This window comes from Lissotriton helveticus, chromosome 5_2 (genome assembly GCF_964261635.1).
Source record: "Lissotriton helveticus chromosome 5_2, aLisHel1.1, whole genome shotgun sequence".
Lineage (NCBI taxonomy): Eukaryota > Metazoa > Chordata > Amphibia > Caudata > Salamandridae > Lissotriton > Lissotriton helveticus.
This window is the reverse complement of record NC_136066.1, coordinates 15,292,410-15,319,251: the sequence shown is the minus strand read 5'-3', so window position 1 is coordinate 15,319,251 and position 26,842 is coordinate 15,292,410. Positions and strand designations below refer to the sequence as shown.

Here is a 26,842-nt window from a genome sequence, read left to right as displayed (position 1 = left end):
GGAAGTCGTATAGTCGGAAAGGTTTACAACAGACCGCAGCTCCACTCACGACTAAAAGCGTTGCTGAGCGAGTGCCGCCTTGGAAATTCCACACGCAGAACTCCTGACATTGCGTGTTCTCTTCGGTGGCGGATAGATCTAATCAAGACTTTCCTCACTGCTGAAAGAGACCTTGCACCACCTCCGAGTGAAGAAGCAATTTGCGATCCATTCAGCACCTGCGGCTGAATTCGTCCACCCTGGCGTTCAGAGAACCTGCCAGAGGTTGAACCACCAGGAAAATGCCCTGTCCAGCCATGTCCACAGGCACAGAGCCTCCTGACATGAGGTCCATAACCCCACCCGCCCTGTTTGTTGCAGTACCACAGGGCGGTGGTGTTGTCCGTGAATACCTGCACTACACTCCCCACGACAGAGGGAAGGAATGCCTTCAGTGCAAGCCGGATCGACCGCAGCTCCAGAAGGATGATGTGAAGCTCTGACTCCGCCTGAGACTAGAGGCCTCTGATCTCCGCCTCCCCCATTTGACTCCCAGAAGGGATGCATCGGTCACCACTGTGAACTCTGGTTGAGAAAGGCAGAGGGATCTGCTGTTGACGCAATCCTGGTTCGCGAGCCACCACTGCAATTGCCGTGCAGTGCCCTCCGCGATCTGGACATGATCGGACAGGTTGCCCTGATGCTGCGCCCACTGGAACTTCAAGTCCCACTGCAGAGCCCGCTATGCCATCTGGCATGGTCCACCAGCAGGATGCAGGAGGCCATGAGGCCCAGGAGCCGGAGGGTCATCCTGACCAAAACCCGGGATAGAGGCTGAAAGATCGGAATCAGAGCCTGAATATCTCAGACTCGCTGCTCAGGAGGATAAACCCAAACTTCGCCGAGGGCAGAACCGCTCCGATGAAGAGGAGCTTCTGAGAGGGACTCTGGTGCTACTTCGCCATGTTGATGGAAATCCCCAGCAAATGAAAGGTCGGCCGTAGTCTGGAGGTGGGAGACAACTGTTGTCGAGATAGGGGAAGACTAGAACCCCTGATCTGTGCAGATGAGCTGCAACCACCGCCATCACCTTTGTGAACACCCGAGGGGCGCTGGTAAGGCCAAAGGAGAGCACGGAAAACTGAAAGTGCTCGTGGCCTACCGTGAACTGCAGGTAACGCTGGTGTGCCGGCAGGACGGGGATGTGAAAGTAAGCCTCCTGCAAGTCCAACGCTACCATCCAGTCTCCAGGGTCGAGGGCAGACAGGACGTGAGCGAGCTTCAACATTTTGAACTTCTCCTTCCGGAGGGAGCGGTTGACGTTCTTGAGATCCAGGAGAGGACGCAGGCCCTCCTCCTTCTTGGGCATCAGAGAGTAGCGGGAATAACAACCACGACCTACTTCTGGGGCAGGAACTCGCTCGATGGCTCCCTTGGCCAAGAGAGCCTAAACTTCCTGTTGAAGAAGGGCCAGATGTTCCTCCGACATGCGATGGCACTGAGGTGGCATGGATGGAGGGGTAGTCTCAAAGGGAAGGGATTAGCCCTTTCTGACTATTTGCAAAACTCTCATGTCCGACGTGATGGTGCGCCAGTGGGGGAGGTGATTGTGAATCCTGCCACCCACTGGTGTTTGGTGGCCCTGAAAGGTCGGACTAGGAGGATTTGGAGGCTGCTGCAGAGGCGGCTGTGGTGTACTGGCCCTACCCCTGGCTCCCAGAACCACGGCGCTGGTTCCCACATCCCCGGCCGGACGGATGCTGAACAGCTTGCGCTGGCCTGTGTCTCTGGGTGTGACGTGGCGGTAGGAGTACGGCCCGGAGGAGGCCCGGGCCGTACTCGCCCGTGCAGTTGCCTAAGGGAGAGACGCAGCAAAGTTTACCATCCACTGTGGGCTGAATATGGCTGACTCACTCGGCGGGACAATTTCCACATTGGTAGCCCTTTGACGCTACGCCTGGTTTAGGTGGACGGGTTTTTCAGGGGGTGTCCAATCCACCCTAATGGACATGCCTATTGGTGGCCATTGCCTATTCGGCGATGTTAGAAATTGGATTTCTGGTTGGCCAAGGCTTGCGCCTAAGCCAGGCACAAACCACCACTCTAGTTAGGGCAAGGGGGTTACACATTGAAGATAACCCATGCTCACCCCCTTGGTAGCTTGGCACGAGCAGTCAGGCTTATCCCGGGGGCAATGTGTAAAGCGTTTCCGCAACCCACACAGCAGCAACAACATCCCAGGCCCCCCACAAAAGGAACTCCACACAAGGTTATATCGAAAATGGCCTTTGTATTATCATAAACCACATTAGAAACATAGTCACACATTTACACTGTGCCAACTGGCACGGGCAATATTCAAAGGGGATTATACACACCTCTCAGGGCCACTGGGACCACTGTCAGAACCATCAGAAAGTGAACTTAGCAAATGTAGGACATATAATAAACATAGAATACAACCAGTAACTACTGGTACCATAATGACCTAAGCATTATCATATTAGCATAAACCCACATTATGCCCAAACCTCATCAGCCTAGACAACCCTCTAAGCATAAACACATTACGCCCGAACCTCATGAGCATCGGCCTCATTAGAGGCATAAAAACAGGGTGCATAAGCCACATCACATAAATCACATTAAGCAATCACAATCACAAGGGGCATAACACACATTGTGTAGTTTTGTAGAGCCTGGCGCTCTACCCCTCACACTTACAATGACCCTAGGCCAACTGGCCTCCTCTAGGGCTCAAATGTGCTCAGTCCAGAATGTCAGGGCGCTAAGCTGCCACTTGCAGCTAAAGCAAAAAGTGGGCAATGCCCTGGCACCATGGTGCCTCCTGGGACTCCTCACTACACCCTGGCCTAAATGTAGCAGCTGCCCACTAATTGCCGGGCAGCCGTGATCCTCACTGGCACTCACTGGGCCTCCTGAGCAAATGGGCACCTGTGAAAGAAACAGGTTAGTGTTAGATTCCTTACCTTGGAGTATTCCAAGGCGTCAGGATGGATCCGGAAAGTTTTCGTCAGCAGCACCCCTGCGCCTCGGTAGGCGTCGCCTGTGACTCCGCGTCCGTCGTCGGCATCGTGATTGCTGGGATGACGTCGTCGGAGTACTTAGAGCGCTTTCAGGACTCTCGGGCTACGACCAGGTCCTTGGTCCTCTCCACCACCCGCCCTGTGCAGTCTGCTTCTCGCCCCTTTCATGGTTACTGGAGGGGTGCCCTGCCACATCCCACCCGGAGCCACGGGCTAGGCAAGCTGTTCAGCCCCTGCACGGCCGTGGACATGGGAACCACCGCCATGGTTTTGGGGGCCAGCGGGTGGGCCAGTCCACCACAGCCCCCTCTGTAGCAGCCTCCAAACCCGACTAGTCTGACCTTTCAGGGCCACCAAACGCCAGTGGGCGACAGGATTCTCCATCACCTCCCCCACAGGCGCACCATCACGTCAGACAGGTGGGTTTTGCAGATAGTCCAAAGGGACTACTCCCTCCCCTTCGAGACTACCCCTCCAGTCATGCCACCTCAGTACCATCGCATGTCGGAGGATCATCTGGCCCTTCACCAATAGGAAGTTACAGCAACCTTGACCAAGGGTGCCATAGAGCGACTTCCTGTCCCAGAAATAGGTTGCGGTTGCTATTCCCATTACTTTCTGGTGCCCAAGAAAGACAAGGGTTTGCGTCCAATCTTGGATCCCAGGAACGTCAACCGCTTCGTCCGGAAGGAGAAGTTCAAGATGTTGAAGCTCGCTACGGTGTTGTCTGCCCTCGACCCTGGAGACTGGATGGTAGCGTTAGACTTGCAGGACGCTTATTTTCACATCCCCGTCCTGCCGGCCCACCGGCGTTACCTGTGGTTCACGGTAGGCCACGAGCACTTTCAGTTTACCGTGCTCCCCTTTTGCCTTACCAGCGCCCCTCGGGTGTTCACTAAAGTGTAGGCGGTGGTCGCAGCTCATCTGTGCAGATCAGGGGTTCCAGTCTTCCCCCATCTCGATGACTGGCTGTTGAAGGCGGGCTCGCCCCAAGCAGTCGTCTCCCACCTCCAGACTTCGACCGACCTCCTGCATTTGCTGGGGTTCTCCATTAACGTGCTGAAGTCACACCAGATTCTCTCTCAGAAGCTCCTCTTCATTGGAGCAGTTCTGGACACGACGCAGTTTGGTTCTATCCTCCTGAAGAGCGAGCCCGGGATATTCAGGCTCTGATTCCGATCTTTCAGCCTCTATCCCGGGTGTCGATCAGGCTGACCCTGAGGCTGCTGGGCCTCATGGCTTCCTTCATCCTGCGGGTGGACCATGCCAGATGGCATATGCGGGCTCTGCAGTGGGACCTGAAGTTCCAGTGGGTGCAGCGTCAGGGGAACCTGTCCGGCACGTCCAGATCTTGCAGCGCACTGCACACCAATTGCAGTGGTGGCTCGCGAATCAGGATTGGGTCAACAGCAGATCCCTCGCTCTTCCCCAACCAGACCACACTGTGGTGACGGATGCCTCCCTTCTGGGATGGGGCGGCCACATGAGAGAGGCGGAGATCAGAGCCATCTGGCTCCGGCAGAGTCCGGGCTTCACATCAACCTTCTGGTGCTCCGGCAATTCGTCTTACACTGAAAGCATTCCTTCCCTCTGTCCGGGGAAGAGTAGTGCAGGTGTTTATGGGCCACACCACTATCATGTGGGATTGCAACAAACAAGGCAGGTGGGGTAGTGGACCCTTTGTCAGGAGGCTCTGCGCCTCTGGACATGGCTTGAACGTCAGGGCATTTCCCTGGTGGTTCAACACCTGGCAGGTTCTCTGAACGCCAGAGCGGACAAACTCAGCAGCAGGTGTATGATGGATCACAAGTGGCGTTTTCACTCGGAGGTGGTGTGAGAAGTTGGCCTGATATGCAGTGCTCACTATTCTAGTGATCACTATGTATCATTCCAGACAACCCTTATTGATGATTAGTTGTAAGTCAACCTTATAGACCAGCTATCCTAGTAGCATGGATACGAGCAGTCTAAGGCTAAGTCTCTAGATGGCGTGTTAAGCCAGCTGTTTTACCATCACATATACCCCTTGAACACCAAGTGAAAGGACACCACACAAGTTGGTATGAAAATAAACGTATATTTATTTCTAACAAGACTACCCTGGCTCTTTATGAGACAGGGAGCTAAGCACACAACAAAACTCTTACGAAAATACTTAAAGTCGCACAATTTACACAAATGCCCGAGGGGCACGAAAAACCATATACACAAGAAGTGGAATGCAAAATTACTAGCAGGTAAGTAATACTTTTCTAGACTGTAGAAACGCTAGGCCTACAATGCTGAACCCTTAGATTAGAAGCAGGGGGCCTAGGGACGTCGTGTGCAGAGTGGGAACTCTCACGCGTAAGGCGGGAAAAAGTCTATGGAGGCTAGCAAGGACAAAGTTACTGTTCTCGGGCGAACCCGACTAGGTGGGTCGAAAACAAGAGTGGATCCGAACACTTAGAGGGTTGGACTTTGCTGGAGCACCGGAGTACTCAGGTTACCTAGCCCAGGGGCTGCGGCTGCATAGGGTTCAAGTGGCGTCGGAAACCCTCGTTGACGAACCAGGAGCCTGAAGAAAGAAGTTGCTGGCAGGCGGCCAGTGAAGAAGTTCGTGGTGATCCAAGCCTGGATCAGGGAAGAAGAAGACCTGTAAGCAGAGGGGACCAAGTTCTGAATCACTAGCCAGTGATTTAGGTGGGCACCAGGATGGCACCGGACGAAGTCACCTCGACCAGGTGAGTGGGCGCTGCTGGGCTCTGCAGCCTCTCGGACCAGGAGGCGTTGTCGGCGACCAGGATGGAGGTGCGAGCTGTCCCACGAAGGTATCTGCTGTCGACGTTGCTGGACCCAGGATTGGGGCAACAAGTCTTGGCAAATGCAAGCCCACGCGGTGGACTTAAAATGGAGTCTGGAGTGGACCAGGAGGGTCCAGGGGGCTCCTCTTTTGGAGGGGAGCAAGGGCTAGTCTGGAGCAACCAGACCAGCGGTGTTTGTCGTCGTGAAGCGTCGTAAGAGGGCCACTAGCCAACGGGCAAGTGACCTGGACAACGCGGTGAGCAGCAAAGAACAGAAGGGCCCCACGCAGATCTCGTGGATGCAGGGGGGCTGAACTTCGGTGCTGGAGCTGCTCAGGGTCAGGGCTTCTCTTACACCAAAGCACTCAGTCAAGGGTCACTCGGTGGTCGTGCTGGACAAGCGTCGTGCAGTCTTGGAAGATGGCCGGTCCCTCGAGGTCTCGTCACACCCACGAATCACAGCTGGGCTGACGATGCAGGTAGAGGTCAGAGGTGCCAGGGAAGCCGGTTCTCGTCGAGCTGGGCAGTCTTGATCCGGTGAGGAGACTTACAGCAGACCGCGATGCTTGGATGGTGCCTGCTGCTGCAGGGTGACTACTCCTTAGTCACAAGGGAGAAATCTTAGGAAGAGTCTTGAGTTCCTCTCGTAGAAAGTCAGTTCAGGATTCAAAGATTGATCTAATTTGGAAGGGGGCCTGCTCCTACCTTTATCCTGCAAAAGGGGTCTGGCACGCGACTAAGTCCTGCCCTATGAGTGGGACTAGGAAGGGGGTGGTTACACCCCTCTCCCATGCCGGGCTTTCCCCAGATCAGGGGCTGGAGTGCCCCTGGAACTGGTTCTAGCCGGCATATGCACAGTGAGCACCGGGGTGCCACTTGCAGTCACCTTCCTCTAAAGCCCTGCCTACCTAGGATACACAAAATCCTGTCTGGGATGGTGCTGGCACCGCCCCTGGCAGGAAACCCTTTGTCCTTGCCTCCCGCGCTGGGAGGACTCCCAGCAGCAGGAGGGCAGACTTGTGTCTCGGTGGCAGCATCCATCTTGTGGAGCTGAGGCTATGTCTGACTTTAACCGGGGTTACAGGTTACCAACATGTCGTGTCCCTCTAGAAGGGTGGAATGCTAACCCCGTCGCCAGAATTGGCGAGGGGTTAGTATTCCAATTCGTATGACACCTTACTCGACATGTTTTGATAATGTTATACCAAAGTTAGCATATGACCGCGAGGTACATAATGCACTTAAGAGTATATGGTATAGCGTTATCATGGAACAGCTATTAGGACTTGGTTCCGCAAGCTGCAAACGGGCTCAGCTCATGCCAGAGCACCATTTCACATTATTCCATGCACTCTGCCTTCAGGATTGTTAAGGCCTGCCATAGGAGTGACTGATAGGAATATATGTGTCCATTTTAGGTTTAGATATAGGAATACTATATCTAAAGCAAAGGGTGATTACACCACCTTGCCCCAGCTGTCAAGCAGCCAGTTGTGTCTGGGTTAGTTAGTCAACCCAGGGGTGGCATAATACATGCTGCAGCCCCTGGGAGACTTCTGGGTACACCTCTGCCCTGGTTACAGGGCACAAGAGAGGGCCCAGTGCCAATTCAGTACCTGGGTACAATTTGGAATAGAGAGAACAGCTAGGCTGTGGGTCTGATTAGCAGGCCCACAGCCAGGGAAAGTCGTAAACCAGTGAAGCAAAAAGCAAAAAATCTGGGTGATCATAGGATTGCAGACCCTACTCTCCTACAGGTGGTGCAAGGTCTCTATCGACAGTGGGGAGAGCCTTGGTTAGATCTATTTGCCATGAAGAGAATGCGCAATGTCAGCAATTCTGCATGTTGAAATTTCCAAGGCGGCACTCGCTAGGCAACGCTTTTCGGTGGCGTTGCGGTCTTCTATATGCCTTTCCGCCTATACCACTTCTACCAAAGGTGCTGAAGAAGATCAGGCATAACCGGGCCCAAGCCATTCTTGTGGCTCCGGATTAGGCACGAAGAGTCTGGTGTCCCGAACTGCTCAACCTGGCCATCGATCCTCCGATCAGACTGCCTCTTCGGGAGGATCTTCTGTCGCAACAGCAGGAGTCGGTTCTCCACCCGAACCTGTCCAGTCTCCACTTCCTTGTGTGGAGATTGAGCGGCGGCAGTTGATGTCTTTCAACCTGCCTCCCGAAGTCTGTGACGTAATCTTGGCAGCCAGGCGTCGCTCCACTAAGACGGCATACGCCTGCCGGTGGAACAAATTTGTGGCATGGTGCCCAGCAAAGGCTGTGGATCCCCTTTCTGCCCGTCTTTCTGAAGTACTCTTGTTCCTTCTCTCTTTGGCCCAGGGCTCTTCTCTGGGCACTCTCAAGGGCTCAAAAACAAACCAATTAATAAGAGGGTCCAAGGGTGAGTTTACCGACCCCAACTAAATACATACCCCAATAGACAATATTCCTAACACAACCAGTATCTAGGGGTCAAATAACCACATGACTCAACTGTGGACACAGACCTCAACAAAATATCTATCAAGGGCTACCTTTCAGCCATCTCTGCTTTCCTTCGGCTGCCAGAGCAGTCTTCTCTTTTTAAGTCCCCGGTAGTTAACCATTTCTTAAAAGGCTTAACACAATCCCCTTCGTTATGCCTCAGTGGGACTTGATTCTTGTTCTATTTATTTGGTGTGCGCTCCCTTTGAGCCACTTCATAACTGTCCCTTAGGTCTCTTGACTATTAAGACAGCTTTCCTGGTAGACATCACTTCTGCTAGAAGGGAGAGTGAGCTCCAGGCTCTTTTTCAACACCTCCTTTCCTGTCTGTTCATCCAGACAAGTTGGATCTCCGGACTCGTCCATCCTTCCTTCCTAAGGTGGTCACTGCCTTCCACATTGGGCAGACCATTACTTTGCCCACCTTCTTTCCGCCTCCACACCCTTCGAAGAAGCAAGAGAGGCTCCACCGTCTGGACCCAAAACGTGCGCTTTCCTTCTGTCTGGGTCACACAAAACAGTTCCGGTTGGATGATCAACTTTTTGTTGGCTACGTGGGCACAAAGAAGGGTAGGGCTGTTCTCAAACGCACCATTTATCGATGGGTCGTGTTTTGTATTAAGGCTTGTTACTTGGTTAACAAGCATTTACAATGCAACGGTCTCGCCTTTGCAAAAGTTAGAGCTATTGGCGCTACTCTTCTCCTGTGCATCGCAAGTGTGCCAACCCTGGCGCGGATAGTAGCCCTTCCAGATGGTGTATGATTTTGTAAACTGCCACCACAAGCTCTTCAGAGTAAATCATCTGACAATTTCACTCAGCGCATGTTGTTAAATTGCCTCAGTCTACTATCAAAGGGAGGGGGCAACTGCCATGCCACAGGGTGGAAGGGCTATGATCATAGAAAATGCGTTGTGATAACTGTCCTGTCTTAGGTGGACTACCATGTTAATTAAATAGGGCCACACCTACCAAAAAGTAACCAATCAGACTAGTGCAAGACGGACGATTAAAAGTATGTTTTCCTTCCCTATCGGATGTGGTTCTGCCATTACAGACTCGTTGCAAAATCATCCAACTGGTACCTGGCCATTAATTTGCAATACGCTCCTTGCAGACAGGGAGTGTAAACAAGGTTCAGTTGTACATTCAACCCAACATTAAATGAGTGCATCTTCTAGCTGAAAAATATTCTGTTTAGTTTAGGTGTAAGATCATGCCACAGAACATTTTGTGAATCGACCTCTGACGTTTTCATGGATTATTTTCAGTGGTCACACACTTCAGGAGTATTGGGTCTTAATTGTATTTGTCTGATCTCTTACAGGCAACATAGTCATTTGCTGTCAGTCTTTAGTGCCTCCTTTACTTGTAATGTGCTCTGCTTTACTAGAAACCCATACCTCATTTTCCGAATCGCATGCGTTGCATAATCAGTTGAACAGATTTTAGCCATTACGCCTCACTTTGGAGGTCTATTCCCTTAACATACAAACTCCATGAACAACCCAGTTGTAGGTTGCAGTTGCACTTCGCTAATGACTGGTGGAGCTCAGATATCAGAATTAAATTTTTGGTTTTTATGTTGATGTGTCAACATTGAGAAATTCCGAGTGAAGACGGGAAGCAGAAAATTGTATTGTAAATAGTTGCCAATGCCTAATGTGTCAACTGTGATGTATAAATCTCCCAGAGCACATGATAGTGGTATTGCAATTAGTTTTTGGGGATAAAGGCAGGATGACTTGTTTTAATTCTACAAAAAACATATAACCATTGTGAAGCCTGGCAGCACATAAGCAAGTTAAATATACATAGCTACATTTAAGTGCTATGACGGTCTGGAAACTCATCAATTTACCACAATATAAATATAAATCAATTAACCTGTAATGGCATAGCAAGCCCACAGTCCGCCCCCACCCCCGGACATTCCTGTGAGAAGACTACATTTTGAAAAAATCCCCGCCGGGCCGCCGCGCTGCCTGCGACGACCCGGAAGCGGTTCGGCAGCCGGCCAATCACATCGCGGCCCCAACCGGAAGTCCCGCCCCATCGCGGCGAGAGCGAGCTGCCCGAGGAGCCACGAAGGCTCCTGATTGAGTCCCGGTCCCGAGATGGGGGACCGGGTGAAGAGCGGCCGGGCGCATGGGGAAGGCAGGGCTCTCATGTGGTGAGAGAGCCCCGCAAAGCGCTACCGCCGCCCGAGAGCCAGAACCGCCGCCGAGCACCGCCAGAACAGGTGAGTGTGTTGAGGGAGAGGAGAGGTGTGTGTCTGAGTGTGTGTGTGCGTGTGTCTGTCTGTCTGTGTGCGCGTGTGTCTGTTTAAGGGGGGGTGCGTGTGTGTATGCAGTGTGTGTATGGCTGTGTATGTGCGCATGCGTGAGTGAGGCTTTATGAGGCACGGCGACGTGCGCGCTCCCGAGGTTCAATCTCGGCAAGGGAAAGCGCGTGGAACTCTGCTGTCCACATTCCCCGAAAAGTAACTACATAAGTTGTCTCGCCAGACAGCAAAGCTTCGCTTTGCTTTCGTCTAGGCGAGACCTAAAAAGGAGCCTCCATTCGTGTTACGCACCCTTTCCACCAGGGCAACGGCAGCCACTACTGCCTTGGGTAGAGGAGTGCCTCCGAATGACATCTGTCAGGCAGCCTCATGGGCAACGCTGCATATGTTCACCAAATACTACTGCCTGGGCAGCTAAGTCCGGAGAGACGGCTTCTTTGGCCGTTCTACGCCCCGTGACTTTCTGATATGATCTTGGTTCTCAGACCCACCACCAGGGTTGGTATTGCTGGGGTATCCATTCTAAGGTAAGGAATCTATAACTACGTGTCTCTTTCAGATGAACAAGTTACTTACCTTCGGTAACGATATATCTGTAAGAAACATTGGTTAGTTATCGATTCCTTACTGCTCCACCCATTCTCCCCGTTCTGCCAACGGATTTCTAGGGTTAAGTACATCCTTTCAGGGCCCTAGTTTTGTGCACCAGTGGTCAGTGTCTTGCATGGCTCTTTGTTTCTGGCACGGAAAGTCATGTACAGAACTGACATCAGCGTGTGATGGCGGCATCTAAGTATCTGCCGCGATGTCATCCCGGCAACCACGACGCCAACAACGGATGTGGAGCCGACTGACGCCACCTTCCTAAGTGCAGAGGTACTGCTCATGAAAAACTTTCTGGATCTAGTCTGACGCCTGGGGGTAATTCTAAGGTAAGGAATCTATAACTAACTAATGTTTCTTACAAAGGTAAGTAACTTGCACTTTAAAACCAGTCAGAGGGGGTGGTGGCAAGACGTTGTTTTCAGCGTTTGACCTTTTGCTCTGTAGATCTGAACCTGAATGTTTTTCGCAGGCACTTACTGGGTGGACCCGAACCTCGGCTGCTCCTCTGATGCCATCGAAGTTACCTGCAACTTTACCCACAGAGGACAGACTTGCCTCAGACCCATCACCACCTCAAAGGTATGTCTGCATGTCCACCTTCCTCTCGTGATTGACATCTCTGTCACCTTTCACCTCTAAGCCACTCCCTCCCCCGTACCCTGGTGGTGAGAAGACCTCCCTCTGCCTTTTCACCACCTTCATATCTCTTCCTCACCCGACCATTAACCATAGCGAGGTGCCACCCAATCGCCTCCTTCCTGGTGCCCACCAGTCCTGCACCCATCAGTCCTGGCACCCACCAGTCCTGGCACCCACCAGTCCTGGCACCCACCAGTCCTGGCACCCACCAGTCCTGGCACCCACCAGTCTTGGCACCCACCAGTCCTGGCACCCATCAGTCCTGGCACCCACCAGTCTTGGCACCCACCAGTCCTGGCACCCACCTGTCCTGGCACCCACCAGTCCTGGCACCCACCAGTCCTGGCACCCACCTGTCCTGGCACTCACCAGTCCTGGCACCCACCAGTCCTGGCACCCACCAGTCCTGGCACCCATCAGTCCTGGCACCCACCAGTCTTGGCACCCACCAGTCCTGCACCCACCAGTCCTGGCACCCACCTGTCCTGGCACCCACCAGTCCTGGCACCCACCAGTCTTCGCACCCACCAGTCCTGGCACCCACCAGTCCTGGCACCCATCAGTCCTGGCACCCACCAGTCCTGGCACCCACCAGTCCTGGCACCCACCAGTCCTGGCACCCTTAACCCCCTTTATCTTCCTCTCAACAGCACCACGCACATTGATGTAGGCGCTGCCCGCCGGTCCCTGCTCACCCTACACTTTGTCTCTTGTATTCCTCCCTGTTGCATGTGTGTTCCGCATTCATGGCTGTGATGCCACAGAGGGGGTCCGGCCTGTGACCCTATGTCATGCCCCCTGCCCATACGTTTCCCTCACCCCTTTTGGGTCTTCACGTCTCTTACCTGCCAACTTGCAGAACAATCTCACTGTGTGAGAAGGGGCGGGGCTAGTGCCAAGAAGTACCAAGCACCCTCCCCCCCAATCCCTTAAAAAAGAGGTTTTCTGAGGCTGGTGCCAATAATAATCCATAATAATAATCCACATTTGTAAAGCGCACAATCACCCGTAAGGGCCTCTAGGCGCTGGGGGCCGTCGGGAAGATTAAGCGAGCTATTGCCCAGAGTCACATGGTGCTGGGCTAACCTGCCGCTGGAGCCGGGGATCGAACCCTGATCCCCAGATTCTAGCGTCAGTCGCCCTGGCCGCGGCGCCACACCTCTCCCCAGAGTCCCGGGGAGTGGTCACCCCCCTTTAATGGACGTCGGAAGTTCAGAGCCTCGGAAAACGAGCTGGAAAATCCCTATTTGCAGTGGTTTTCAGCTCGCTTTCCCCACCACCGGGTGATAACGACTCCCCTCGTGTGTCACACGGTGGCACCGTGTGAGTTGGCAGGTATGACGTCTGCATGCTCGCCTTAAACCATGGTGCCTTTCAACATTTACACCACATCCCGGCCCTCCCCGCACTGTGTGACCTCTGACCATTCCTCCTTTGACATTCGACCCCTGCAGATGTGTGGCTCTCTCTTTTAATACCGTCCTCTCACTTGCAACATTGAGATGTGATTCTGATGTGTGACACTAACATACCACTGGCGCGGACGGTGACATGTGAAACTAACAGACTGGCATGTGACACTGTAAGAAAGACGTGATTGTGATGTGTAAATCTTACATTCTGATGTGACACTGACATGTGACACAGCTACGCAAACAGGAAGTAGAGGTTGCACTGACACGTTAGAGCGCGACACCCGCATCTGACACTAAGACACAGACTCGTGGCGCTGACGTCTGAGACTGGTAACAAGAGTGACTGTCGTGTGACACTGTCATGTGACATGGCTGTACGCTGATGATACACTGGATTGTGACACTGACAAGACAAAATTATACAGTGATGCGTCACTGACGTGTGCCCTCAGCACATGCCACTGATAGACTGGCATGACAGACACACCGGAACATAATGATGACATGAGACACTAGCATGCAGCTGTGTGACGTTGACATGTGACACTCAGGGTGCACTGGCACAGTAGTGCCATATGGAAGTACGCTGACGTCATTTTAACTGTGTTCACTGGTAGTATACTGACATGCGACACTAGGATGTCACTGGGACACTGCCATGTGACAATGACATACTAGTGCGATAAAGGAACAATAGTAATATGTATTTCTAGCACCCGAACGTGACACTGATTAAGCACTGATTCAACAGACACATTTTGAGTTGCAGGTTTACGTTGGATACCATAGAAAAGAATTGTTTGATGACACATGATTAAAGGTGGCGTGGGTTATGTTTGCGATGGTACTGGGGCATGAAGAGTATGGGCACGGGACACATGGGGGAATCTGAGAGTTGTTAGGTTTAAAGTGGTCAGTTTACTTCAATACATTTGTGAATCAAGCGGAATCTTAACTTAAAGTGAAGGAAATATGTATATTTTTATATCACAGATACCCCTGACGAAGGTTATTACCGAATTGCATTGGGTGTGATGTAATTCTAGCATAATTTGGAGGACTCGAGATTCAGACTACGCTCATGTTTAGGCCTGGATAGGCAATCATGAAGTAATTAAATGCAGAAGTTTAATGAATTTCGCAGCTTTGGCGTGAAAAATTAAATTTGGATGAAACATGGAAATAAAATGGATTACATTTGGAATAATCATGGTGAAAGTAAATTATTGGGAATACTAATGTGTACACGGCTGTGCAACTCGCTATGACCTGCAAAATGCGGGCCATTATTCTTCACTGATTAAGCACTGGTATCTGACAGTGACACGCGGACGTGGCACTGGTCACATCATGTAATACTAATACAGTGGAATGTGACGCTAGCATGCAATACTAGCATGTAATACGCACCCACAACAACTAACGTTGACACATGACAGCTAATTCTGCGCTCACCCCTTGAGATATGAAGTTTCTTATCTGCAGCTAGACACGTTTCGAACTTGCTTGCCATAGAGAGTCTGCCTCCCGTTTATGTCATGTGCTTCCTCTGTCCGCAGCTGGATTTTGATGTTGGTCGAGTGCAGATGAACTTTTTGCACCTGCTGAGCTCAGAGGCAGTTCAACATGTCACCATCCACTGCATGAACATGAGTGTCTGGCAGGAGAGCCACCACGGTCACGTGTCCCCGAAAGCTGTGCGCTTCAAGGCCTGGAATGGGCAGATCTTCGAGGCCAAGGGTCAGTTCCAGCCTGAGGTATCCTTGGACGATTGCAGGGTAAGGCCGACCGCCTTCTTGTTCTTGAGATGTGTCTCTGCTACGAAGATTCACCTTTCAGGTCTTCAGAAAATGTTATGTTTGTGGGATTTGCTTTCATCATTGTCACGGTCGACATAGTCTTGTGACACTTCTCCCACCCCCAAGAGTATGTTATGTTGTGACAGTGTATCCAGTGCTGTGAACAGTGGCGGGCGGTGAACTGTGAATGTGGTGAGTACAAGAACCGTGCAAGCGAAACAAGCGAGACCCCTCATTTCACCCCCTCAGAGAACATTTGAACAATAATATCTGAAAGAAACAGGTTAGTGTTAGATTTCTTACCTTAGAATATCCCCAGGCGTCAGACTGGATCCGGAAAGTTTTGCGTAGCAGTACCCCTGTGCGTCGGTAAGTGTCGTCTGCGGCTCCTCGTCCGTCATCGGCGTCGTGATCGCCGGGATGATGTCGTCGGAGTACTTAGACGCCGCCGTCGCGCGCTGACATCAGTTCTTCTTTTTTCCGCGCCAGCAAGCACAGATCCAGGAAGAGCAGTACTCCTAGTCAATTTTTGACAAACTTTTCTGATCCTTTTGATCGATTCTCGAGTCGACCTTCGACTCGCGATGCTGACAGGGATGCCTGGGTTTGAACTTTGTGAGGACTGTCACCGCTTGATGTCGGTGACCGACCCCCACCATCAGTGCCTTTACTGTCTCGGGGCCGACCACGATGACAAGTTGTGCCCCGACTGCCGGGCCTTGACCTCGAAGGCTAGACGGGAGTGGTCCCGTAAGCGGTTCAAGCTCCGGCAGTCGGCCCCGTGCCGCTCGAGGTCCCGGTCGAGGAGGAGGTCGAGGGACCGGTCACGGAGCCGTAGTCATCGCCGCTCGACGAGTCACCACCACTCTTCGGGCTCCAAGTCCTCAGGTAAGCCGAGGCGCTCGAAAAAGAAGTAGAAGAGGCGGCATCGCTCTTCCGTCTCCCCCCGACGCTCGCGCGATGCAGCCTGGGGTTCGGGCGATACCCCCACGTGGCTCCGCCGGAGCCGCAAGCGCCGCGTCCAGCTCCACACCCGCCGGTCTCTGGGATGCACGCGACGCCGGAGGAGATTCGTGACTTCCTCGTGACCATGAGGACTCACTTCTACCAGGAGTCAAGAGGTTTCAGGAGTCGGACGGCTCTACCAGGAGTCACGACGTTTCAGGAGTCGATCGGCCCTACCAGGAGTCAGGATGTTTCAGGAGTCGGACGGCCCTGCCAGGATTCAAGATGCTTCAGGAGTCAGATAGCCCTACCAGGAGTCAGGACGTTTCAGAAGTCGGACGGCCCTAAAAGGAGTCAGGATGTTTCAGGAGTCGGACAGCCCTACCAGGAGCAAGATGTTTCAGGAGTCGGATGGCCCCACCAGGAGTCAGGACGTTTCAGGAGTCGGACGGCCCTACCAGAAGTCAGGATGTTTCAGGAGTCAGACAGCCCTAGCAGGAGTCAAGAGGTTGCAGGAGTCGGACAGCTCTACCAGCAGTCAGGATGTTTCAGGAGTCGATCGGCCCTACCAGGAGTCAGGATATTTCAGGAGTCGGACAGCTGTACCAGGAGTCAGGATGTTTCAGGAGTCGGACGGCCCTACCAGGAGTCAGGACGTTTTCGGAGTTGGACGGACCTACCAGGAGTCAGGACGTTTCAGGAGTCGATCGGCCCTACCAGGAGTCAGGATGTTTCAGGAGTTGGACGGCCCTGCCACGATTCAAGATGCTTCAGGAGTCGGAAGACCCTACCAGGAGTCAGGATGTTTCAGGAGTCGGACGGCCCTACCAGGAGTCAGGATGTTTCAGGAGTCGACAGCCCTACCAGGAGCAAGATGTTTCAGGAGTCTGATGGCCCTACCAGGAGTCAGGACGTTTCAGAAGTTGCACGGCCCTACCAGAAGTCAGTATGTTTCAGGAGTCGGATGGCCCTACCAGGAGTCAGGACGTTTCAGAAGTCGGACGGCCCTAAAAGGAGTCAGGATGTTTCAGGAGTTGTATAGCCCTACCAGGACTCAAGACGTTTCAGGAGTCGGATGGCCCTACCAGGAGTCAGGATGTTTCAGGAGTCGGACAGCCCTAGCAGGAGTCAAGAGGTTGCAGGAGTCGGACGGCTCTACCAGGAGTCAGGATGTTTCAGGAGTCGACAGCCCTACCAGGAGCAAGATGTTTCAGGAGTCTGATGGCCCTACCAGGAGTCAGGACGTTTCAGAAGTTGCACGGCCCTACCAGAAGTCAGTATGTTGCAGGAGTCGGATGGCCCTACCAGGAGTCAGGACGTTTCAGAAGTCGGACGGCCCTAAAAGGAGTCAGGATGTTTCAGGAGTCGTATAGCCCTACCAGGACTCAAGACGTTTCAGGAGTCGGATGGCCCTACCAGGAGTCAGGATGTTTCAGGAGTCGGACAGCCCTAGCAGGAGTCAAGAGGTTGCAGGAGTCGGACGGCTCTACCAGGAGTCAGGATGTTTCAGGAGTTGATCGGCCCTACCAGGAGTCAGGATGTTTCAGGAGTCAGACGGCCGTACCAGGAGTCAGGATGTTTCAGGAGTCGGACGGCCCTACCAGGAGTCAGGATGTTTCAGGAGTCGGACGGCCCTAAAAGGAGTCAGGATGTTTCAGGAGTCGGATAGCCCTACCAGGAGTCAAGACGTTTCAGGAGTCGGATGGCTCTACCAGGAGTCAGGATGTTTCAGGAGTCGGACGGCCCTACCAGGAGTCAGGACGTTTCAGGAGTCGGACGGCCCTACAAGGAGTCAAGAGGTTTTAGGAGTCTGACGGCTCTACCAGGAGTCAGGATGTTTCAGGAGTCGACTCTGCATATGAAAGAAACGAGGTTGCAGCCTTGTTTTCGACCATTCGAAGTTGGAAGTCTTGAGGTGAGATCTGATGTGTTAGAGAGTTTCAGTCGAACCCACATCTCGTTGAGAAGTTCCATCAAAAAGTGTAAGAACGCATGACTACTCCCAAGCCTGTCATTTTTACAAGAGAAGATTTCTGTTAATTTTATCAACAGCAGTAGAATGGTCTATAAAGGAGGCAAAAAGTTTGTTTCCTTTCCTATCTAATGCATTTCTAAAGAGTGCATTAATGCCAATATGGATAGGGTCTTGCCCATGCTGATCTGAAACCTCTTTGATAAACTTTACGCACGGAGCTTCTGCTGCCCATTCTGCTCATTTTTCATGTAAATCTTTGCAGAGATGTTCCTGTCGGCTTCGAGACCGGCTTTTAAGCAGTCGTTTCTAGACCCACGTCTGGATCCTTGTTGTGGATTGGTCAGAGCATTGAGCCTTTCCAAGATGCGGGTGCGTGGCCCGAGTTTACCATTCTTGAAAATGATGAAAAAGTTGCTTGGTCCTGGAACATTGTTCATAATGATCTTTATTGGAATAGCATCTGGTCAGGAGCTCTAGAAGGGCGGCAGGTGTTACTTATTTTAGTTCTATCCTTACAAGTAACACGAAGACTGCTCAAACCCTAAACCCCGGGGAGGAGATCGTAAGGTAGTCAGGGGCATATTACCAAGCAATAGCGATAATTATCGCTATTGCTTGGTTAGAGACAAAAAATTACCGCTGACCTGCGGCGATTTTTATCGCAAATAAACCTTGGCATTACCAAGGTTTATCGCAAATGCGATAAAAAACGGCCGCAATGCATGAATATCGCTGAAAAGTCCGCGATATTCATGCATTACCGAGCTAATGCTCTTAGCCATGTTATCCACCTCCCATTGGATAACATGGCTAAGAACTGCTCAGGGCAGGTGTTAGCTTTTGGAGATATTTGTGCTTAGCGCGAATATCTCCAAAAGTTTGTAATAGGAGATAGCGATGTTAGCGACTGTTTCCAGTCGCTAACATCTTGGCACGCCCACTTTGCATGTCATTAGTGATAAATTTCACTGACATGCAAAGCGGGGCCCAAGATGGTTGCTATCTCCTACTAGCTGTTGCTAACTGGTGTTAGCGACAGCTTGGTAATAGGGAGATAATTTTATCTCCGCTTTCTTGGCTTTTAAAGCCAAAAAAGCGGAGATAAAGCCCTTGATAATATACCCCCAAAGTTCCCTCAGGCCTCACAGAGGACCCACTCCTAAATCATCCCCCAAACTCAGAATGGCTCAAATATCACTTTTAAATACGTTTCAGAAATGTAACAGCTTTTCCAAAACAGCAGCTTACCAGTGTAAACAAGCATTAAAATTGCAATAGGTCTCGCCTTTCATTAAGTTAAAGCCATTTGCAAACGGCTTTAACTTAACCAAAGGCGAGACCTGTTGCAGTTTCAATGCTTGTTTTATCTGTTGTCAAAGACCTATTGTCTATAAACCACGCATAAAGCGTCCTTTTGTCATGATTGTAGTAGTAGTAAACTTTATTGTGTGTGGTTAATTAAAACCGTTACAAAAATGCAAAAGAGGAGCGACATATCAACAGACGAGCGTCAACAATAAAGAGCAACCCATCGTAGAGCAGGACATTTTTGGCTTCGAGGTTCTTCAGAGTCTTAGGGTTGGAGCAGAGCTCGATGTTTGCTGTCTGCCCCAAGCTATCCACTTCCTAGGGAGCGGTTGAGGAGCAGGGTTTTGAGTTGTCTTTTGAATTCTACAAAGGAGGGAATGGTTCTGATGTGAGGGGGAATGGAGTTCCAAATTTTGGGAGCACTTCCAGTGAAAGATCGATCCGCAGTTTTTTTTTCTTCTAGTTTTAGGTGGGATGGGTAGGAGGGCGTTTGAGCTTCTCAGGTTCCTGGATTGGCCGGCTTTTATGAGTGTTTTTCACCAGGTACTCGGGTTTGCCGGTGTGAAGGGCTTTATGGGTTAGGCAGGCTGATCTGAAGCTAATCCGCATTTCGACGGGAAGCCACTTAGGTTCCTTGAGTGTAGGGGAGATATGATCACATTTCTTGATACCGGTGAGCAACTGACTCGATTGCTTTACTTTTTTTTGTCTGTGTGTGCAAAAACCTGTTACAGGGGCCCGTCTAACTTAGCAAATTATCATTCGTTTTGGGACTAGTAGTTACTTGTAGTTGCGGCGCTAAGTGTTTTGAAGACTGTTAATGTTAAGCATTTTCCAATTTGTTTTCATCTTGTATCAGACCTAGCTTCCCATTTAACTGCGGGTCCTTGGGATTAAAGCACAATTTGGATGGCTTTCCCATCCTGGATGTGAACAGAAACAGTCCCCCAACAGGCCCACACGTGGGGATTGAGAGCGAGCGTACCTGGAGCAAGGCGGTCTCTCGTGTCTCTCTGGGTAGGCGACAGCTGCTCGTCGGGTTGCTGGGGATGCCTTGCGCTTTCTGGAATCCCTCGGTGGCCGAGTGACGTGTCGGCGCTGGGGCCAATCCCAGCGTAGCTCTTCCTGGGCGCTCCCCTTCGTTGCCGGGGGACGCTTGAGCGATTGTGCCAATCCCTGCGCTGCCCTGCAGTGACGTCGGCAGACTCCGGGCTGCAGCGGTGAAGTCTGCAATCAGTATTGACGGCTCCCAGGCCGCGGTGGTGCAACTGGCAGCAAGTTTCCACGGCTCCCGGGCCGCAGCGGTGAAACTGGCATAAGGTATTCACGGCTCTCGGGCCGCAGTGGTGCAACTGGCAGCAAGTATTCCCGGCGGGCCACAGCGCTGAAAGTGGCACAAAGCATTTACGGCCCCCGGGCCGCAGAGGTGAAAATAGCAGAAGGTATTCGAAAGAGGATCGCGCCGGAGCTTGTCTTTATGGGGCCATGTGTTTTGTTTGATGTAGGGGACCCAGACGTTTAAATCCACTTTATACAAATCGTTTGGGATTCGATCAGGGCCTGGGGCTCTGGCTGCAATACTAGAGCAAATTGGTTTCTTCCATGGCGAACACCAGGTCCTCCGCAACTTCATCCTGTTTTTCCCCCAATCGCCTGGAGAAGCCTCCGACTCGCAATCACCCTGTCCATAAAGCCCCCAAAGTGGGCCACCTATTCCTCAGGCTGGACTGTATACTCCAGGGGCCTTATTTATGAAGGCCTTGCGCCGCCGGTGCGCCACTTTTAACATGGGAAAAAGTGACGCACCGGCAGCGCAAGGCCTTCATAAATAAGGCCCCAGGTTCGGTTCCCTATCATTGAGCCAAGAGGCCGCTTGTTTCCAAAAGGACTTAGAATTCTTGGCTAGAGATGCCTTTTGGAGGATGGACCAACGGAAGTCTTCCCATCGCTTACTCGCTGACTCTAGAGCTTTCTTATCGTTTCTTCTGCATATCACTAGATCTGGGTGGACATTGGATTTTTCTGTCCGTTCAAGGTCAGCCTTGGCTTTCCTGCAGTCCTGATTGGACCATACTGCCGGGGTCTTTCTGTTCCAGTTTCTGCTCCCTGCACGGTTTGGCCAATAGATCCCTAATTCGGGTAAAAGTGGTATCATGCCTGATAGACAGTTTCCTGATTATCCAATCTTTGGGACATTTGACAGTTCTTCCACATTCTGGCGTACTCTGCATTTGCACTGGTTCCAGGGCCTCGGGATGTTTCCCCACCCAGTCCCATCTCATCGTTCTTATATTATTTGAAATAGAGAATACTCCCAGATCCTTCTTACCCCAACTACCTGTTTGTGTAGAGTTCTCACCCGGATTCATTAAGGACAGGGTCAAGGCGTTATGATCGCTTTCTAGGCGATTGACCACTATAATGTCATGAACTAGGGGTCAGAGACTGAGCGCAACCAGACAGTAGTCGGCCCTGCTGGCATGGCCAGGCCTGTTATAGGTTAGCTCCCCTTGTTGGTCTGATTTTGTTCTCCCGTTAGTGGCTCTCAAGTTATGTTGTAACGAGAGGGCCAGCACCTGTCTACCTCTCCTAGTCCACCTGACTGGGGGGAGATCTAGCTGCGGGATCTGCCAGTCCTTGTCCCATTCCTCGGTCAGGTCTCTAGGGGTCATTACAAGGGGTTCAAAAGTACAATTTAGGTCCCCTGCTACCAGGACTCTCACCCCATCAGGGAATTCAGATAGCACATGGTCTAAAATGTTAATAGTATTGGTATCTTCAGAGCCCCGATCGACTCTGTTATAAACATTATAGATCCTGATTTTAAGATCCCCACAGATATTTACATCTATAGCTAGTATTTCAGGGGAATCTATATGAATCAATTTTATTTTTAGACGAAGAATGTTTCTGACCCAAGTTGCCAGGCCTCCCGATGGCCCCCCTTCTCTTTCCTGATAGCATTTAGGCTATAAGTCGTGAACCCGTTCCTAAATGGGGTGTGCAGACTCCATGTTTCTGATGGATACTTCTGCCTGTGGATTCCTCACCTTTTGAATACTCCCTGCGCCAACATTCCACGGGAAATTCTTTCATAGCTCTCCCACATCGACGAGGACGTCACAATAGACAGGCTCTGCTGACGGCACCATATGACGTCATCGGAGCCACAAAAGGACCTTGTCCGCATGCTGACGTCAGTTCCCTTTTTCCCGCGCCGTCGACGCTTAGCGGTTTTTCTAGGGGCTCTCCATTTTCAACAAAGAAAACTTTGTATCGCTTGTTGTTTGTTCCTGACGGCTACTTCTAGGAAGAGGGGTGTTAAACCCTGCAGAGAGTGTGGCGGGCATATGTCAATCAAGGACCTGCATGATGACTGCCTCTGGTGTTTATCTTCGGACCATGACGTTGAAGAGTGCAGGAGCTGCAGGAAGATGAATCCAAAGGTGATTAAGGAGCATGAAGCCAAGCTGTTCATGACCAAAACCAAGAAGGAGAAGAGGGGTCGGAAGAGGACGAAGTCTTCATCTTCTCACACTTCGAAGTCGAAGAAACATAAGAAATGTAAGAGAATACATGGCTCTCGACATCGTTCTTCGAAGGCTAGGGCTTCGAGGTCGAGGTCATCGACTCCGGCTGAGCGACCTTGAAGGAAGGACTTTATCTCTCCATACCCTTCTCCTCTGGTGATGCCGGTCCCATCTCCGGTTCCGGGGTCGCCAGCTTCGAAAGGTTCTACGCAGCAAGAAGTTTCACCAGCTCCAGTGACGTCCCCGGCGCATGGGGTGTCCTCTCCAGGCCAGGTGGCTTCACCTGTGCGGGCACCGTCCCCGGCTCCGCGGCCTCCAGTTTGACCTCAGTTGACTCTTCAGGAAGGTACAGGTATATATCCTCCTTTTCCTGCTTCTAGGTCAGATTCTTTGCATTTTCTCAATGCGATGTTTGGCATGTTTGGCAGGGCCTCTGCTCCATCCGGCGCACCTTCGGGCCCTGTGGGTCCTATGGCCTTTAACGTGGGTGTTCCTCAATTTTATCCTTAGGCACCCTTCATGCCATTGTTGCCGTCGACTCCGGCTTGGCATTTTCCTTCACCGAGATCCTCCACTCCGGCACCTCGGACTCCTTCGGCTGCTGAGTCGAGGTTCGAAGCAGAGGTTCCTCCGTTAACGCCGTTGATATCTTCACCGGTGCCGCGTGTGGCTCCACCGACACCTATACCTAAACAATGTTCTAGGAGAGAGGCGCAGAGGCTCCTTGAAGAGGAGGAAGATGCACAGAATCAGGAGGAAGGGGAGATAGTTGACTCTATGGATGAGTTTGAAGGCCTTCATGAAACTAGTGGCCTTGATACTTCTCCTGAATATAATCTTCCACCTGCAACTGGAGGTGTTGTACAGGACATTGCTCCATATCATGTACTCATAAGGAAGGCGGCTGATTTACTTGGTCTTCAGCTTCCCTCAGCTGAAGTAAAATCTAATATTCTTACAGAAGTTCTAAACACATTTTCGTCAACTTCTGAGTCGTTGCTTCCTTTTACAGATGCTTTAACTGAACCAATCCTGGCGGTGTGGCAGAAGCCTTTATCTGCTCCTGCAGTTTCTCGTTCCATCTCGAGAAGGTACAGGTCTGCCCCTGGTGATCCAGCTTTTTTATCATCACATCCTACGCCGGAAAGTTTGGTCGTCCAGGCTTCTTGTTCTAGGCAGTCTTCTAGTTCTTTCCCTACCATTCTGGGTGATAGGCATTCTAAAAAGATGGACGAAGCTGCAAAGAAGGTGTTTTCTTCTACAAGTATGGCTCCTAAGTCCACTAATGCAACTTGCCTTCTTGGATGATATATCCGTGCTTTGATGGACTCAGTTGTGCAATTAGCCCCGAAGTTGCCTGAGGAAGATCGTGCCAATATCTTAGAAGTCCTTTCGTATTCGCAAGCTGCAGCACGTCAGGTGATTCAGTCGAGCATGGACACTGCCGACTCTGTGGCTCGTGTGATGGGGTCTTCTGTGGCTGCAAGGAGACAGGCGTGGCTTAGGTCATCTGGTTTCTCTGCTGATATTCAGGCCGCTTTGCTGGATTTGCCCTTTGATGAGTCAAAGCTCTTTGTTTCAAAGGCGGAGTCAGCCTTAGAGTGTTTTAAAGACAGCCGGGCTACTGTAAGGTCTCTGGGTCTCCAGGTGCAGTCCAGAGGATATGGCCACAAGCGGTATCGTGGTTTTGGGAGATCCGCTACCTTTTGTGTCCGTCAACAATCTCAACAGGGCCAGCAACAGCAGAATCCCTTGTACAAGTCATACAGAGGGAAGAATAAAAGAGGCCTCAGGGGTGCAGCTCGACAACAATCTTCCTCCTCCTCCTCTACCTCTCCTCCCGCCACCGTTGGTACAACAGGAAAACAGTTCTAGATCCCCCATCTTAGAACATGTTGGTCCGGTTTGTAGTCGGGTGTCCCACTTTCTACAAGATTGGAGAATGATCACGTCCGATCGTTGGGTCTTGAATCTTGTAGAGAATGGGTACGCCCTTCCCTTTTTGGAGTTCCCTCCTCCTTACCCTCCTCACCAGGGTTGGTGCTCAGAGGACCACTTACTACTTTTGCAGCAGGAGGGTCTTACTTTGCTTCAGAAAGGTGCAATAGAGGTGGTTCCGGAGCAGGAAAGGTGTCAGGGTTGCTACTCCAGGTATTTCCTGATCCTCAAAAAGGACGATCGCTTTAGACCAATCTTGGACCTCCGGATTTTGAACCTTTACCTCAGGCAGGAGAAGTTAAAAATGTTGACCTTGGCTCAGGTTCTTCTTGCGCTGCAACAGGAAGACTAGATGGTGTCCATCAAATTACAGGATACGTATTTTCATCATCCCATCCTGAAGTCGCATCGGAAGTATCTCCTGTTCACGGTAGGGTCGCAACATTATCAGTTTGCAGTTCTCCCGTTCGGTCTTACTTCCGCGCCTCGAATCTTTACAAAGGTGATGGCGGCGGTAACGGCTCATCTCAGAAGGTTAGGGGTTCCTGTTTTCCCCTACCTGGACGACTGGCTGTTGAAAGCGGAGTCTCCAGAGTTGGATTTGTGCCACTTGCATGTGACAACTCATCTGTTGTTCAAATTGGGTTTTTCGATAAATGTACCCAAATCTCACCTGGTTCCTTCTCAGCGCAGCCTGTTCATAGGGGCAATACTGGACACTTCTGTGTGTCGAGCATACCCGCCTCCGCAGATGATTCTCGACATTCAGGACATGATTCCTTTATTTTACGATGGAGCGGTTGTTCCAGTCCTGAAGGTTCTTTGCCTGCTTGGTCTGTTTGCTTCCTGCATTCTGTTGGTCAACCATGCACGCATGCACATGAGGGCACTCCTGTGGTCCCTCCACAGGCAGTGATATCAGCGCAACGGAGATTTCAGGGAGTCAATCAGGATCTCCAGAGAAGCTGCAGCGGAGCTGTCTTGGTGGAGTGTGCAGGGCAGTCTGACTCAAGGAAAGCCCTTCCATCTTCTTCCATCGGTGGCCACAGTGATCACGGATGCATCCTCTCTAGGGTGGGGTGCCTATCTGGGGATCTGGAGGTCAAAGGTCTTTGGTCTCCCGAGGAAAGGTTTCTTCATATCAACCTGTTGGAATTGTGGGCGATACGTTTGGCTCTCAAGGACTTCCTTCCTTCCCTTCGCGGTCAGTCGGTTCAGGTCCTGACAAACAACACTACCGCGATGTGGTATATCAACAAACAGGGAGGGGTAGGGTCGTATCATCTCTGCCGAGAGGCCCTGCAACTCTGGTCCTGGGCTCAGGGCCAATGGATTTGTGTATTTGCAAATCATCTGGCCGGTGTGCTAAATGTTGGTGCGGACAGTCTCAGTCGGCGTTACTCGGCCTATCACGAGTGCCGCTTCATCCGGAGGTGGTCCATCGCATCTTTCAGATGTGGGGATTTCCTCGGTTGGACCTGTTTGCCAATCACGAGAATGTGCACTGCCCGTTGTTCTGCAATCTCCATCGTCCAATGCAAGGAGCGTTGGGGGACGCGTTTCAATTGGATTGAAGCTCGCAACTCCTTTACGCTTTTCCTCCCATACTCTTGATTCCTCGGATTCTGAGGAAGATTCGCCAAGACCAGGCCCAAGTCATATTGATCGCACCGGATTGGCCAAGAAGGGTGTGGTACACAGATCTACTTCACCTCTCATCGCACCTGCAGCTCCGTCTCCCTCTCAGGGCAGACCTCCTCTCGCAGTCGGAGGGGCAGGTTCTACACCCCCACCTCCAGAGCCTGCGCCTTCATGCCTAGAGATTGAACGGAGCAACCTGAGTTCCTTCTCTCTCCCGCCAGTTATAGTGGATGTTATTTTATCGTCCAGGCGACACTCCACTAAGTCAGTTTACTCTTCCAGATCGTCCAGATTTGTTAAGTGGTGCGGAGAGAGACATTGATCCTCTTAAGGCCCATTTGTCTAATATTTTGGAGTTTTCACTTTCTTTGGCACAACAAGGTTGTGCTGTAGCTACAGTCAAAGGCTATTTGTCGGCTTTGTCGGCATTTATGTTTGCCGGACCAGCCGTCTTTATTTACTCAAATAAGTT

The 26,842-nt window shown here is 51.5% G+C and overlaps 1 protein-coding gene across 1 annotated transcript in view; it reads left to right on the top strand.

Moving 5' to 3' along the window:
• COL27A1 (collagen type XXVII alpha 1 chain) overlaps positions 1-26,842 on the top strand; it is a 1,232,768-nt gene that overhangs the window by 1,196,462 nt on the left and 9,464 nt on the right. The window contains exons 59-60 of the mRNA XM_078646681.1: positions 11,650-11,759; positions 14,794-15,012. Coding sequence (XP_078502807.1) covers positions 11,650-11,759; positions 14,794-15,012 — 329 coding nt within the window. The remainder of the gene's footprint in view (positions 1-11,649; positions 11,760-14,793; positions 15,013-26,842) is intronic.